Here is a 16232-nt window from a genome sequence, read left to right on the forward strand (position 1 = left end):
GTCACTTCCTTTCCCTTCCCTTCCCTTCCCTCCCCATCCCTTCCCTTCCTTTCCCGTCACTTCCCTTCCCTTCCCATCCCTTCACGTCACTTCCCTTCCCTTCCCTTCACCACGTCCCTTCCCTTCCCTTCCTTTCACATCACTTCTCTTCCCTTCCTTTCACATCACTTCTCTTCCCTTCACATCCCTTCCTTATTTCCCCTTCCCATCCCTTCCCTCCCCTTTCTTCCCTTCACATCATATCCCTTCCCTTCACACAGAGTCCTTCAAAAAGTCACGTGACATGCATTTGGTCTGAGGCTGGAAGGTCAAAGTGCCCTCAAAAGAGAGATAAAAAATATATGTATACGTAATCTCTCTCTCTCTCTCTCTCTCTCTCTCTCTCTCTCTCTCTCTCGTGACAAACAAACTGACCTTTAATTCACACCTAACTCAGAATCGCGCGCCAGAAATAGCCCACCACCACCACCACCACCACCAAAACCACCACCACCATCATCACCACCACTATCATCACCACCACCACCAAAACCACCACTACCATTACCACCACCATCACCACCACCACCACTACCATCACCACCACCACCACCACCACCATCACCACCAAAACCACCACCACCACTACCACCACCAAAACCACCACTACCATCACCACCACTACCACCACCACCACCACCACCACTATCATCATCTCCCTAACTCATTATCACCCCCACAATCACTCCTTCTTAACCCCTTCAATATGTAGACCGGTGCTAGATTCCTTTGTTCTTGACCCTCCCCTTCTATCCCCTTCCCTTCCCCTCCTTAATTTTGTCTTCCCCTTCCCTTTCCTCTCATCCTCATCCCCTTCTCTTTCCCCTTCCATTCAGATTCTTTCCCCTACCTTCCTTTCTCGTCCTCTTCACCCCCTCCTCTTCCTCTCCATCTTTTCTCTCCCTCTTCCCCTCCCCTTCTTCCTATTTTATAACTTCTCTTCCCCCCTTTCCCCTCATCCTCCTCTCCTCCCCCTTCCCCTCTACCTACCCCTTAACTTGCTCTACCTCCCTTCTCCTACTTCTTCTCTCCTCCCCTTTCTTCCCCTCCACCTCCCTTCTTCCTACCCTTTAACTTGCTCTACCTCCCTTCCCCTCCTCCTCCTCCTCTCCTTCCCCTTCTTACCCTCATCCCCGCCACCTCCCCTCCTCCTACACCTTATCTTGCCCTGCCCCGCCCCGGCCTTGTCAGTCCGGGGCGAGGGGAAAACGAAGGGGAAACTCAGGGGAAGACGAGGGAATAAAAAGAGGGGAAAAAGAGGGGAATTATTAGTATTACCGAACTGAAACCATGACCAACGCTGCACAGGGAGGAGAAAAAGTGAAGAGGGTGACAGGAAGGGAGAGAAAAGGATGTGAAATTACAAAAGAGAAAGAAAAAGGAGATAGAAAGAAGGAGGATGCGAGGGTTTAGAGAAAAGAAGATAATGAGTAAATGAGAGAATGAAGAGAGGAAGAAGGACAGGGAGAAGGAAGGAAACAGACAAAGGAGGGAAAGGACGGAAATGAAGAGGAAAGAAGAGAAAGAAGAGAAGAGAAATAAAGGAGGATGCGAGGGTTTAGAGAAAGGAGAACAATGTAAGATAGTGAGTGAATAAGAGAATAAAGAGAGAAAGAAAGACAGGAAGAAGGAAGGAAACAGACAAAGGAGGAAAGGGATGAAAAAGAAGAGGAAAGAAGAGAAAGAAGAGAAGAGAGAGAAGGAGAAAGAGAAGGTTTAGAGAAAAGAGAATGGCGTAAGATTGTAAGAAAATAAAAAAGAGAAGGAGAAAGAAATTTAGACAGGGGAAAGAAATGAGTAAAAAAACAAAGAAGAGAAGGGAAAGAAAAGGGGATAAAATTATAGAAAAGAACAAAGAGAAGATAAAAGAAGATGATGATGCGAGGGTTAAGAGGAAAGAGAGGAAGGCAAGAGGAGGCAGGAAAGATCTAAATATAAACAGACAAAAAAAAAACAACTTCTGTAATATATTCAAGCAAAAAATATAAACAAACAAATATATATGCAGACTTTTTTTTATCCTCCTCCTCCTCCTCCTCCTCCTCCTCCTTCCTTTCCTCCACCTCCTCCTCCTTCCCTTCCTCCACCTCCTCCTCCTTCTTCCCCACCTCCTCCTTCTTGGGGATTTACCGCATTCACACTAAGATCACATGGCCCTTCCCCCTCTACCCCCTCTTACGTTTTCTTATGCAAGGGGTGAAGGTTGGGGATTAGGGGAAGGGCCTTTTGGATTGGGGAGAAGTTGATGAAGGGACTGTGGGATGGGGAGACGGGTTGGGGAAGGGACTGCATGGTGGACAGGAGAAGGACTTGGGTGTGTCTTGGAAGTCGATGAAGGGGAATAAATGGGGAAAGGGAGACCAAGAAAGGGAGGAAGGGAAAGGGGTGGAAGGTGAATGAGTGGGGGGGAGAGGGGTGGGTGGGTGTATCCAGGTGGGAGCATTATCAAAGGTTTGTGGTTCTTGTTGTAATAGGAACGTTTTTCAAGGTCACGGAGGAGCTAGGTCGGGTTGCCATGTGTGTGTTTTTCTCGTCTCTCCTCCTCCTCTTCCCCTCTTCTTCCCTTCCATTTTGCCCGAATCTCCCCCCCCACCCTCTTTTTCCCCTTGTCTTCTTTCCCTCACCCTCTTCCTCATCCTCCTCACGAGTGTTTTTCCCTTCCTTTCATCCTCCTCTTCCCTCTCGTCCGAATCTTCCCCTCCTTTTCCTTCGCTTTCTTCCCCTCATCATCTTCACGATTGTTTTTCCCTTCCTTTCATCCTCCTCTTCCATTCTCCTCTCTTCCTCTTCTTCTTCCCTCTCGTCCGAATCTTCCCCTTCCCCTATTTTCCTCTTGTTTACTTCCCTTCATCCTCTTCCTCATCCTCTTTACCTCTCATCTACCCTTGCAGGAAACCACCCATGGAAACCGATGGTGGGCACCGCTAACCGAAAAGTTGGCTTCGCTAACTGTAAATCTTTAACTAAAAAGTTGGCTTCGCTAACGCTAAACCGCTAAACTGATAAAGAAATTATTGGAAGCTAACGCTAACCTCTAAAACCCCTAAAAAAGACCTATAGTGACCTGAAATTTCAATATGTTGTTGCTAAGGTCGAGCTTCCCACTCCAGAAGCCTCCAATGTTTTCTAAATCCGCATATTAAACCCAAGATTTTCCGCAAATTTGCGCATTTTTAATTTTTTTTCCATAACTGACACTTATTTTTATTATTTTAAGTTTCTTTCTTGTCAGGTGGAAAATATCGAATTCTTGTTATTAAATCCCGAGTTCAAAGAGTTGGAAATGGAAGATGCATTACCCTAAAATATACCAAAAGGCTTCCCTGATAATAGTCCAGTTAGCTAACTTTAAGGCGTAATTTACCCAAAAGTGGATGCCCTGGAGGTATTTCGCAATGTGGCTCAACTGGTGCTGTGTCTGCCCACAGCGGACAAGACCAAACCTTTTACCTGAATTACCGCTCATGAGAACACGACTGATCTCCTTTTAGGTCTTTGTAAAATACCGACTGTGGACCTGAGAGTCGTGCAGGTGTTCAGGTCTGCAGGATTCCCAGGTCAAGCCAAAGTCACATGTCGGGGGTAATGCGCTGATTTTTGCCGGTTTTTGTGGAGGTGAGGTAAGAAGAGGAGCCATTGTGTGTGCGTCAGAGGGGATTTTGAGAATAACCTCCCGTCTCGAGATCCTCCTCCTTCTTCTTCTTCTCTCCTTAATTTTTTCTCCTCCTCCTCTTCCTCTTGTGTAATTTCTCCTTCCTTTTATTGTCTTCTGTTGTTGTTTTTTCTGCTCTTCTTGTGTTTTCTTCTCCTCCTCCTCCTTCTTCTTTTCTTTAATTTTTCTCCTCCTCCTCCTTCTTCTTCTCTTTCATTTTTCTCCTCCTCCTCCTCTTCCTCTTATGTATTTCCTCCTTCCTTTCATTGTCTTCCGCTTTTTTCTCCTCCCCCTTTTCTCGTCTTGTGATTTCTCCTCCTCTTCCTCCTCCTCCTTCTTCTTCTTCTTCTCTTTATTTTTTTTCTCCTCCTCTTCCTTTTGTGTATTTTCTCCCTCTTTTCATTGTCTTCTGTTTTGTTTCTCCTTCCGTTTCTCGTCTTGTGGTTTCTCCTCCTCCTCCTTCTTCTTCTTCTTCTCTTTTATTTTTTCTCCTCCTCCTCCTCCTCTTCCTCTTGTGTGTTTCCTCTTTCCTTTCATTATCTTCTGTTTTTTCTCCTCCTCTTCCTCCTTTTGTATATTTTCTCCTCTTCCTATTTTTTTCTCCTCCTTCTCCTCTTCTTGCACTTTTTCTTCTCCTTTTCTTCTGTTTTTTCTCCTCCTTCTTTTCATCTTCTTGTGTTTTATCTCCTCCTCCTCCTCCTATCTACTTTCTCTCCTTATCCTCCTTTCCCCTCATTCTCTCCCTCTCTTATCCTCATCCCCTCTTCCTCACCACCCTCTTTTTTGGGGGTGGTGGGGGGTGGAGGGGGGAAGGGGGGAGGGCAAGGTTGCAACACGTTCAGAATCTAAACTTAAACCAGCCTGGCCCTCATGTCCTTCAGCCTGGAATTCCTTGCACTCATAACATAAATCTCTTCACAGATAACATGGAAAACATCAAAATCACGTTGGCAATACGGGTCTTAGGCAAGCGAGGTTTTCCAGGAAGTGGATGGAGGGGTTATTTTTCGTGTGATTATTATTATTATTTTTTCATTTTATTTTGTATGTCCAGGTTAATTGCTTGCGTGTCTGGGGATTTTGCGAACTGGCTCCTCTTCTTCTTCCTCCTCCTCCTCCTCATCATCATCATCTTCCATTTTTTCTCCTCCTCTTTCTCTTCCTCCTCTACTTTCTCTCCGTTTCCTTCATCTCTTCCTCCTCCTCCTCCTGTACTTTCTCTCCGTTTCCCTCATATCTACCTCCTCCTCCTCCTCCTCCTCCTCCTCCTCATCTTGCATTTTTCTCCTCCTCTTCCTCCTTCTCCTCTACTTTCTCTCCGTTTCCTTCATATCTACCTCCTCCTCCTCCTCCTCCTCATTTTGCATTTTTCTCCTCCTCTTCCTCCTCTACTTTCTCTCACCTTCCTTCATCTCTACCTCCTCCTCCTCCTCATCTTCCATTTTTTCTCCTTCTCTTTCTCCTCCTCTACTTTCTCTCCGTTTCCTTCATATCTACCTCCTCCTCCTCCTCATCTTTCATTTTTTCTCCTCCTCTTCCTCCTTCTCCTCTACTTTCTTTCCGTTTCCTTCATATCTACCTCCTCCTCCTCCTCATCTTGTATTTTATCTCTGCCTCCTCCTTCTTCCTCTCCTCTACTTTCCCTCATCTCTACCTCCTCCTCCTTCTAATCTTGCATTTTTCCTCCTCCTCCTCCTCCTTCCTCTTCTCTACTTTCTGTTTCCCTTCCTCTCTACCTCCTCCTCCTCCTCCTTCTTCTCCCATCCCTCCACTATCTACTTTCTCTCACTTCACTCTCTTCTCCTCAGTCTCTCCCCCTATAGTATCAATGCTCAATACGTGGTCTATCTTTGAACTGGGAAAAGAGTTGATGGACGCAAGAGTATTATATTAAACCTTTACACAGATCAACATGTATGAAGTCCCCACAGTTCACCTATAACAGTGCTTTTTAATTGTAAGTCCGAGGCAGAGCTCACCACGCCATGCATTGAGGTCATCCCGTTCAGGTCACTCCGCGGCGCAATAGTTCGCGTATGGTGGTGGTGGGGTGGGGGCAAGGGAAGGAAGGTGGTGGTGGTGGTGGTGGTGGTTTAAACTGGAGTGTGTCAGTATTATCCGAACGAGGGAGAGCTTGTAATGTGGGTTTAAACTGGAGAGCGTTAGTATTATCCAGGCGTGTGGGCATGAGCCTTAATTAGTGGGAGAAGTTGCCGTTTCTTAGTTGGAATATCAATCTGTTATTATCATACAAAGAGCATGGGCTAATATGCAAGGCAGGGTAGCGGAGGAGAGAGAGAGAGAGAGAGAGAGAGAGAGAGAGAGAGAGAGAGAGAGAGAGAGAGAGAGAGAGAGAGAGAGAGAGAGAGAGACTTATTAACACGTTAACCGCGTTTGAACTTCCCGCCGCCTCCTCCCTGTCACGTTTGGTTCAACTCGGCGCAGCCACGGGAGCCCCCGACTCGAGAGGTGTGTAGCTTCACTCTGGTTATGAGCCCCTCTCGCGAAAGGTGAGATAGAGAGGATGAAAACAAGGAGAAGGGTGTGGGGAAGGAGGATCAGAAAGGAGAGTCAGGTCAGGGCTTTGGTCAGGACATGACTTGACTTAGGTCAGGTCATATCCATACCTGTCACATACACACACAAGGTGAAATGAAAAGGATGTGGGGAGGATGGGGCAGAAAGGAGAGTCCGATCAAAACATGACCTGACTCAGGTAATTTCATGTCCTGACTTATCTCACACACACACACACACACACACAAAAGGGGAATGATGGATAGATGGATGATCTACCGACGACATAGGCCACAAGTAAAAAATAAAAATAAATAAAAAATAAAAATTATCCACAGGTCGGAACAAATAAGCGCTTTTTCAGTGTTTACAATACCTCGAGTTTAGCGCTGTACCTTCAGAACGAAGCGAGCGCGAAACTCGAGAGGGTACTGTAATCTTTTTCAAGGGAGAGCGATATGTGACTATGTTACATACTATTGCTTGCAGATATTGAAAGAACTTATGCACTATTGCTTGCAGGGACCGAATAAATGTATGTACTGTTGATTTCAGACATTGAAGGAGCCGCTTATATATGGCATGTGAATGTGATCTTGAGAACTGGATGGAGCCCAGACGCAAAACAAAAACCAAAACCACATTGAACCTCCACAACTAAAATAGATGGCAATGGACTTTTTCTGCATCTCCTTTTATCTTGCCCTTGAGCTGTCTCCTTTGATGTAAAGAAAGAAAAAAAAGATAAATACCAAATGCGTGTCACGTGACTTTTTGAAGGTTTGTGAGTGAAGGGAAGGGAAGGGAAGGGAGAGAATGAGAAGGGATATGATGTGAAGGGAAGAGAGGGGAGGGAAGGGATGGAAGGGATGGGAAAGGAAGGGAAGGGAGAGGATGAGAAGGGAAGAAAGGAGAGGGAAGGGATGGGAAGGGAGGTGAAATAAGGAAGGGATGTGAAGGGAACGGAAGTGATGTGAAAGGAAGGGAAGGGAAGTGACGTGAAGGAAGAAATTACCAGGCTACAGGAGTGGAACAAAAAGTGGCTGCTACAAATGAATGAAGAAAAATGTACAGTCCTGCACCTTGGGAGGGGATATCCAGCACACCAATACCACATGGGAAACACTCCACTATCCATCACAGAGGCAGAGAAAAAAGACCTGGGAGTGTATGTTACCAGGCTACCAGAGAAGGGATATCCAGCACACCAATACCACATGGGAAACACTCCACTATCCACCACAGAGGCAGAGAAAGACCTGGGAGTGTATGTTACCAGGCTACCAGTGAAGGGATATCCAGCACACCAATACCACATGGGAAACACTCCACTATCCACCACAGAGGCAGAGAAAGACCTGGGAGTGTATGTTACCAGGCTACCAGTGAAGGGATATCCAGCACACCAATACCACATGGGAAACACTCCACTATCCACCACAGAGGCAGAGAAAGACCTGGGAGTGTATGTTACCAGGCTACCAGTGAAGGGATAACCAGCACACCAATACCATGCCAATCCACCACAGAGGCAGAGAAAGACCTGGGAGTGTATGTTACCAGGCTACCAGTGAAGGCCAAATCCATGCCAATCGCAGTGGACGGGTTAACATACCTGAAGAAGCCCTGCAGAAGGTGGATTAACGAGAGGCAGGTGGATAGATAGGCAAGTGGGTGGATGGGTTACTCAGGTGAACATCCCCTCTCCATCCCCATCCACAGCAAATTTCCATGACCAAGTTTCCTGAGGGTGTAAGGTGATGGGTAGAGACTAAGGTCAGGATACTCAGATGTTTCCGACCCTCACATCAACCAACTACTTCCCAAGACCAAAAAGGAGATCAATCAGCTTCTAATGAGTGGTATTTTAGGTCCATGGTACAGAAGAAGGGTCAAACTACCACCAGAGTCATAGAACTACCCCTGGAAATGCCCTAAACTCCAATGAAAGCCAAATATGTGTTCTTGGGAGCTGTAATGTTTAAAAATAGGTCAGACAGAAGGGTCAAACTACCACCAGGGTCATAAAACTATCCCTGGAAATGCCCTAAACTCCAATGAAAGCCAAATATGTGTTCTTGGGAGCTGTAATGTTTAAAAATAGGTCAGACAGAAGGGTCAAACTACCACCAGGGTCATAGAACTACCCCTGGAAATGCCCTAAACTCCAATGAAAGCCAAATATGTGTTCTTGGGAGCTGGTATGTTTAAAAATAGGTATAGCAAGAACAAGGCAGAACCAATGCATTACTAGGCTGAAGGGTGAAGGACATTGGGTTGAAGAGTTACCGGCAAGAAAAGAAGTAAAAATTGGGTAGTGGGTTTTCCATTTCAAGGGCAGAAAGGACGGTGACTCGAGGTTGTAGGAAAAAACAAGGTGACCAAATGATTATGGGAAGAACAGAATATTTTGTTTCTCAGGGGCAGTAATGGAGTGACTTGAAGAATAGCAAAGAGAAAAGGAGTAGAGGTCAGAGGTCATTTCTTTTCATGGACATAAGAGATTTGACTTAAGATATTTATAGGGAAGAACAGAATATATATTGCTTTACGGAGGAAGTGAAGGAGAGGAATATCAATGAGAGAGTTAGAGGTCAGAGGTCATTTCTTTTCATGGACATAAGAGATTTGACTTGAGATACATATAGGGAAGAACAGAATATATATTGTTTTACGGAGGAAGTGAAGGAGAGGAATATCAATAAGAGAGTTATAGGTCAGAGGTCATTTCTTTTCATGGACATAAGAGATTTGACTTGAGATACTTGTAGGGAAGAACAGAATATATATTGCTTTACGGAGGAAGTGAGTGAGAGGAATATCAATGAGAGAGTTAGAGGTCAGAGGTCATTGTTTTTCATGGACATAAGAGATTTGACTTGAGATACATATAGGGAAGAACAGAATATATTGCTTTTTGGGACAAGTGAAGGAGAATGACTTTTACGAATATCAATGAGAAAGAGAGTTAGAGGTCAGAGGTCATTGTTTTTCATGGACATAAGAGATTTGACTTGAGATATTTATAGGGAAGAACAGAATATATTGCTTGATGGAGGAAGTGAAGGAGAATGACTTAGACTTTAGAGGAATATCAATGAGAAAGAGAGTTATAGGTCAGAGGTCATTGCTTTTCATGGACATAAGAGATTTGACTTGAGATACTTATAGGGAAGACCAGAATATATTGCTTTATGGAGGAAGTGAGGGAGAATGACTCTTACAAATATCAATGAGAAATTAAGAGTGTTATCGGTCAGAGGGCACTGCTTTTCATGGACATAAGAGATTTGACGAGATACTTATAGGGAAGACCAGAATAGATTGCTTTATGGAGGAAGTGAGGGAGAATGCCTTTTACGAATATCAATGAGAAAGAGAGTTATAGGTCAGAGGTCATTGCTTTTCATGGACATAAGAGATTTGACTTGAGATACTTATAGGGAAGAACAGAATATATTGCTTTATGAAGGAAGTGAGGGAGAATGACTTTTACGAATATCAATGAGAAAGAGATTTAGAGGTCAGAGGTCATTGTTTTTCATGGACATAAGAGATTTGACTTGAGATACTTATAGGGAAGAACAGAATATTTTGCTTTACGGAGGAAGTGAGGGAGAATGACTTTTACAAATATCAATGAGAAAGAGAGTTAGAGGTCAGAGGTCATTATTTTTCATGGACATAAGAGATTTGACTTGAGATATTTATAGGGAAGAACAGAATATTTTGCTTTACGGAGGAAGTGAGGGAGAATGACTTTTACAAATATCAATGAGAAAGAGAGTTATAGGTCAGAGGTCATTGTTTTTCATGGACATAAGAGATTTGACTTGAGATACTTATAGGGAAGAACAGAATATATATTGCTTTACGGAGGAAGTGAAGGAGAATGACTTAGACTTTAGAGGAATATCAATGAGAAAGAGAGTTAGAGGTCAGAGGTCATTGTTTTCATGGACATAAGAGATTTGACTTGAGATACATATAAGGAAGAACAGAATATATTGCTTTTCGGGACAAGTGAAGGAGAATGACTTTTACGAATATCAATGAGAAAGAGAGTTAGAGGTCAGAGGTCACTGCTTTTCATGGACATAAGAGATTTGACTTGAGATACTTGTAGGGAAGAACAGAATATATATTGCTTTACGGAGGAAGTGAGGGAGAATGACTTAGAGGAATATCAATGAGAAAGAGAGTTAGAGGTCAGAGGTCATTGCTTTTCACGGACATGAAGGACCGTGATGAGATAATTACAAAGAACTGAATATTATGGGGGAAGTGAAAGAGAGGGACTTGAGGGAATAGCAAAGGGGAGTTAGAGGTCAGTAGAGGTCATTGCTTTTCATGGACATTAAGAACAGTGACTTGAAATAATTATATGGAAGATGAACAGAATATTTTGCTTCTTAGGGCACATGAAGGAGAATGACTTAATGAAATAGCAGAGAAAAGGAGTTAATGCTTTTCAAGAACATAAAGGACCGTGACTTGACAATTATAGGGAAGAACAAGTGAATATTTAGCCTTTCATGAAGTGAGGAATGGCAAAAGATGGGTACTGGATATATGATTTTAAGAACAGCAAATTTATGAAAAACAGCAAATTTGAATCAGAAAAGAACAGCAGCAAAGTAGAGAAGAGTGACTAGATTTATGGTAAGAAAGGAGGCAGGAGAGGGGTGAAGCGCATTGCAATTCAAGGGTATGTTTGTGAGGGACTGAAAGAAGGGTCACTTTGAGGATTCATGGTTCAATCTTTGTTTCTTTTCTTGCGCTGGAGGACAGTAAAAAAAAAAAAAAAGAAAGAGGCTTACGGGCATAAAGGAAACTGAGGGTATGTCTGGTTAAGAGGGAGTGACAGGAGGGGTGATTTTAAAGATATATAATTCAACCTTTGTATTTCTTTTCTCGCAATAGAGGACATTAACAAAGAGGCTTACAGGCATAAAGGAAACTGAGGGTATGTCTGGTTAAGAGGGGTGAAAAGAGGGGTGACTTTGAAGACATATGATTCAACCTTTGTATGTGTTTTCTTGCGTTGTCGGACAGTAACAAAAAGGGTAACTGGCGTAGAAGAAACTGAGGGTATGTTAGGTTAAGAGAGGGTAAAGGAGGGGTGACTTTAAAGATATATAACTCAACCTTCGTATTTCTTTTCTCGCGTTGTAGGACAGTAACAAAGAGGCTTAAGGGCAAGAACAAGGCATTATCGTTTATTCTTAAAGAGTTCTGTACATACTTCGTTCATCTTCCGCTACACCATTTCAATGACGATGACGATGGAGACGACGACAACAACACGATAAGGGGATGGAGACGGAATGGGAGAAGGAAGGGGAATGAAGATGGGAATGGGGGAGGTAAAAGAAGATGAGAGAGAGGGTTGGAAAGAGATAGGAATGGAAAAAGAAAGGGGGATAAAGATGGGAAGATGGAAATGTGAAAATAGGAAAAAATTAATGAAGGAGAGTGAGAAAGAGATGGGTAAGGGAATGTCAAAACAATAGGAGGAGGAACAGATAAATATGGTGTACATGAGAGATGGACAAAAACAGGATGGCTAAAAAAGGTATAGGGATAGAAAAAAAAGGAAAAAGAGAAGTTAATAGGAAAACAAAAAGGGACAGATAGACAAAAGTGAATAACAGACAAATGAATGAAAAAGAATGGTTAAAAAAGGTACAGGAATAAAAAAGAGATGGAAAGACCAGTAATTAGGAAAAAATAGATTTAGTGTGAATAACATTAAAGAGGAAAGAGAACAATAGAGGACATGAAGTGGGAAAGGAGAGACATAAGGTTTGCAATCAACATGGAGAGATAGAGAATGGGAGGAAAAGGAAGAAAAGAGACAGAAGGTTTGCAATCAACATGGAGAGAGATAGAGAATGGGAGGAAAAGGAAGAAAAGAGACAGAAGGTTTGCAATCAACATGGAGAGAGATAGAGAATGGGAGGAAAAGGAAGAGAAGAGACAGAAGGTTTGCAATCAACATGGAGAGAGATAGATGATGGGAGGAAATGGAAAAGAAGACAGAAAGCTTGCAATCATTGGGGAAGGAGAGATAGATGATAGGCGGAAGAGGAAGAAGAGATGGAAAGTTTGCAATCAATGAAGGGAGACAGATAGATGATGGGAGAAAATGGAAAAAAGACAGAAAGCTTGGAATCATTGGGGAAGAAGAGATAGATGATAGGCGGAAGAGGAAGAAGAGATGGAAAGTTTGCAATCAATGAAGGGAGAGAGATAGATGATGGGAGAAAATGGAAAAGAAGAGACAGAAAGCTTGCAATCAATGGGAGGGAGAGATAGATGATAGGCGGAAGAGGAAGAAGAGATGGAAAGTTTGCAATCAATGAAGGGAGAGAGATAGATGATGGGAGAAAATGGAAAAGAAGACAGAAAGCTTGCAATCATTGGGGAAGGAGAGATAGATGATAGGCGGAAGAGGAAGAAGAGATGGAAAGTTTGCAATCAATGAAGGGAGACAGATAGATGATGGGAGAAAATGGAAAAGAGACAGAAAGCTTGGAATCATTGGGGAAGGAGAGATAGATGATAGGCGGAAGAGGAAGAAGAAGAGATGGGAAGTTTGCACTCAACATGGGAAGAGAAAATTAACTTGAGAAAATGGGAAAAAAAAGACGGAAAGTTGAAATCGATGAGGGGAGAGATAGGAGACATGAGGAAGAGTGAAAAAAAAAAAAGAGATGTAAGGTTTGCAAGTGGATGAGATTGACAGGTGATTGACTAAGGCACTTGACAATGTTTCTATTCGGTCGATGTTCTCGCCTGTTGTTACCTTCAAACGTGTCCACCTCTGAGGTATAATAAATTTGTCTCACCTGGCTGGAAATTAACTTTGGAATATGTATACGTCATGTGAATTAACAAAAAACACACATTACGAAGCTTTTACATGAATGAAATTGGAAAATAATATATATATAGTCTACGATATACATAATACACGGTACCTCTGTCATTCATACACATACGGTTTCTCTTTCCGAATAAATAATAAGTGATTGTATCTGCGGCATAAGATTTGATGAACGGCAAAACAAAGATAAAAACTGGGTAAGAAAAACAAACACAACACGACGGAACACAACACCGGGGACCACAACGCAATAATAATAATAATAATAATAATAATAATAATAATAATAACTCGAAAAATATATGTGAAAGCCACCTTGAAGACTTTCCGACATCTTACCGAGAAGAATGTCATAGGTGGTAGTTTCTGAGGCGTAGATGGACTGACTGGCAATACTTAAAGCAACATTAACAACAATACCTTTTTTTGCTCCCACACGGCTACCAACACAAATACGGTAGTCTGTTTTAACCCTCGCTTCCGTAATGAATCTCCCAGCAAGGCCGTTCGTAATTTACAGCAACAACTACGGACTAATGTGTTGGTTCTCCAGTTGTCAATATACTCATGCATCCTACTGGGCTCTCTGGACACTTAGACATGGATAATAGACGAGCGATTTCTATTCCTCACTGTTTTACTGAATATATGTAACCAACTTTCTCTGTTACTCATGCAAGCTTTACTCTGGTCTCTTGTCTCTGTTTTGTTTGTTCACCTCTGACATGATTCACCCTATTAAAGTACAACAACATGATATATAAAAAAAAAGGTTCAAAACTCTCATGTCTGTCACACTAGAGGGCCTCAAGCACCCCAACACACCGGCTGCCACACGCGCCTCACACAGCTACAGGCTACAGGACCTCTCACGCTGCAGGACTCACGGGTCACAGATGAGTCGGCTTCCTCACCACAAAGGGTTTACAGGAACTGCACATTGCTACACATTTAGGACAAAAGATCCTTATAAAGGCATGAAATACTGTCAAAGAATGAAGAGATCTTGCTTCAGGATGGTCTGCATGTTGCAAAGCAAGACCTTCCTGGTGAGAGGGAAGACTAATGTGTTCTTGGTGTGTGAGGCAACCCATGGCAGCCACACCCCCACTCATACTCAGTCTGTGTGAAGGTAATGATAATTTGTGCCTCAAAGGTACACATCCTTGGCCCAGCTTTCATCCTGGGCTGGGAATGTGGTGTTGGGGTCTTCTGCCTCAGGTGGCAGTGCCCGGGGGGGTGCCAGGTGTTTTAGCCCCAGGCAGGAAGGAAAGAGTTGTGCTGTGTGTGATGACTGTCTGTGAGTACACTTTTCATGCTCCATCTTGGCAAGATGTGACATCCACCTCTTTGGATTTGGTTTTCTTATACAAAAATAGGAAGTTCTGGTGCACAGCAATACTTGCAGCATAACACTTTGTGTATGTTATGTTATGCTTCATCTTACACCAGCCGCAAGAGGAAGTAATTCTGTTCTGCACACAGTAATATTTACATTCCATTACTTAGTATATTCTTTATTATAAATAAGCTTTAAATATAGTTGTACTCTACATCAACGTGACAGTGTCAAGCAGCCCTTCACCCCAGCCACAGGCCTGGGGGCAAAGGTGTCTGTTTGTTGCCAGTATTTGTAGGACACCAGAGTGGCTTATGCATTCCTTCCTCTCCTCAATTCCTTTTCTCCTATCACAGACTATTATTATCATCCTCAACCTGAACAGTCACTTCAACAAGGAGACAGTCAGGATGCTCTCTCTCTCTCTCTGTACATTTCTTCTTAAGTCTACTGGTACAAAACCACAACGCACAGGCTAGTCCTCTCCCTGGTCACAACTACAGTTAGGGTACAGGTGGACATCCTTGAGGACACAGTCATGTTCTTGCATTCACAGTGAAATGTCACAACCTTCACCTTGCCTCACACACTCTCCCCTCGTGACTCAGCCCGGCCTTGGAGCCTGGGCCCCGCCGTGCACACCGCCACGAGGGGACGCACCCACACACAGGGAACACCTCACACAACCTGCTGTCACAATGCAGCAAAGGAGGTTACAGCTTTGTCTAAGTCACAGGGAATAACTTAACAACTCTGGTAACAGTAAACAGGCACACACACTATTGTTACATCATAATATATTTATCATCACTGAAACAGGTGTAAGGAAGAGTTTCTGAGAATCAGTACGACGACCCATTCACACGCACTCCCACAATCCCTCGGCCCAGTCAGGTCCACCCTAAGAAGCACCCACTCCCAGCCACAGAACAAGCACCTTGAAGATTCACTTCGGCGCACCTGACACAACATAGCACACAAACAAACACCCTTTCACCCAGCACGCGCTGCACACAGCGGCAGGTTGACAGCAGGCGCAGGAGGCACAGGTCCAGCCAGGCCTTTGCGGAACACATCCACCACCGGCGGATGTGTTAGTCCCCGAGGTCTGAGTCCCCATCCCCGACTATGTAGAGGAAGTGGAATGCGATTGCGAGGAGCCCCGTCCCCAGCAGGTCCCCGAGGGCAGTAAGGTAGGGAATGGCGGAGTTGTCGGGATCTATGGAGGTCTTCCACATCCAGTGCACCATGACGTGTGACACATAGAGGAGGATGGCCACCTGCAGGTCAGACAAGGGACGAGGGTCACGGCCTATCCACCACGCCCAGGAATGTGCCTAAACAACCCTGCTGATCCCCTCCTTACTCATACTGTTGCCTACCTCCATATGCTGTGCCCATCATGTTTTACTATAAACTAAGAATTACTTTACATGTACTCTGAAATGACAAACAAACATATCTTCCAAAATCTAAACGCTAAGTGGATTTCTAAAAGACAGACAAATATATACCCATCTAAAGTACAGGTAAATAACTACTAAAAATACTACAAATAATCAGGTTACTGGGACAGCTGCATGTTAGGCTACCTCCCACACTACCTCAACAACTACATAAAGCTACTAAACAAATTATGATGTTAGTGCTAAATAACATAAAGATTAGACTACTTCCCCCCAACCATTAGAACCAAAACCTAAATGTGCACACCAGACACAATGAAACACAAACCAAACATTAGTATCCTCTCTACCTTTCTACAATAAGTGAACTCGATATACTAAGCTCTTCCA

The 16232-nt window shown here is 43.6% G+C and overlaps 1 protein-coding gene and 1 long non-coding RNA gene across 9 annotated transcripts in view; one reads left to right on the forward strand and one right to left on the reverse strand.

Moving 5' to 3' along the window:
• Positions 1–10180: 10180 nt before the first annotated feature.
• Positions 10181–12755, forward strand: LOC126996179 (uncharacterized). 2 transcript variants are annotated; one of them, XR_007751048.1, is made up of 2 exons: positions 10181–12013; positions 12073–12755. It is a non-coding gene; the product is annotated as an uncharacterized LOC126996179 (long non-coding RNA). The 2 variants fall into 2 exon arrangements; XR_007751049.1 differs by having other exon boundaries at positions 12134–12755.
• Positions 11401–16232, reverse strand: part of LOC126996178 (solute carrier family 41 member 1-like) — a 45517-nt gene continuing 40685 nt past the window's right edge. For all 7 annotated transcript variants that reach the window (XM_050856445.1, XM_050856449.1, XM_050856444.1 and 4 more), the window contains one exon: positions 11401–15716. In XM_050856445.1, the coding sequence (XP_050712402.1) occupies positions 15531–15716 (186 nt within the window). In that variant the 3' untranslated portion in view covers positions 11401–15530. The remainder of the gene's footprint in view (positions 15717–16232) is intronic.

The sequence above is a fragment of the Eriocheir sinensis genome, chromosome 9 (genome assembly GCF_024679095.1).
Source record: "Eriocheir sinensis breed Jianghai 21 chromosome 9, ASM2467909v1, whole genome shotgun sequence".
Classification (NCBI taxonomy): domain Eukaryota; kingdom Metazoa; phylum Arthropoda; class Malacostraca; order Decapoda; family Varunidae; genus Eriocheir; species Eriocheir sinensis.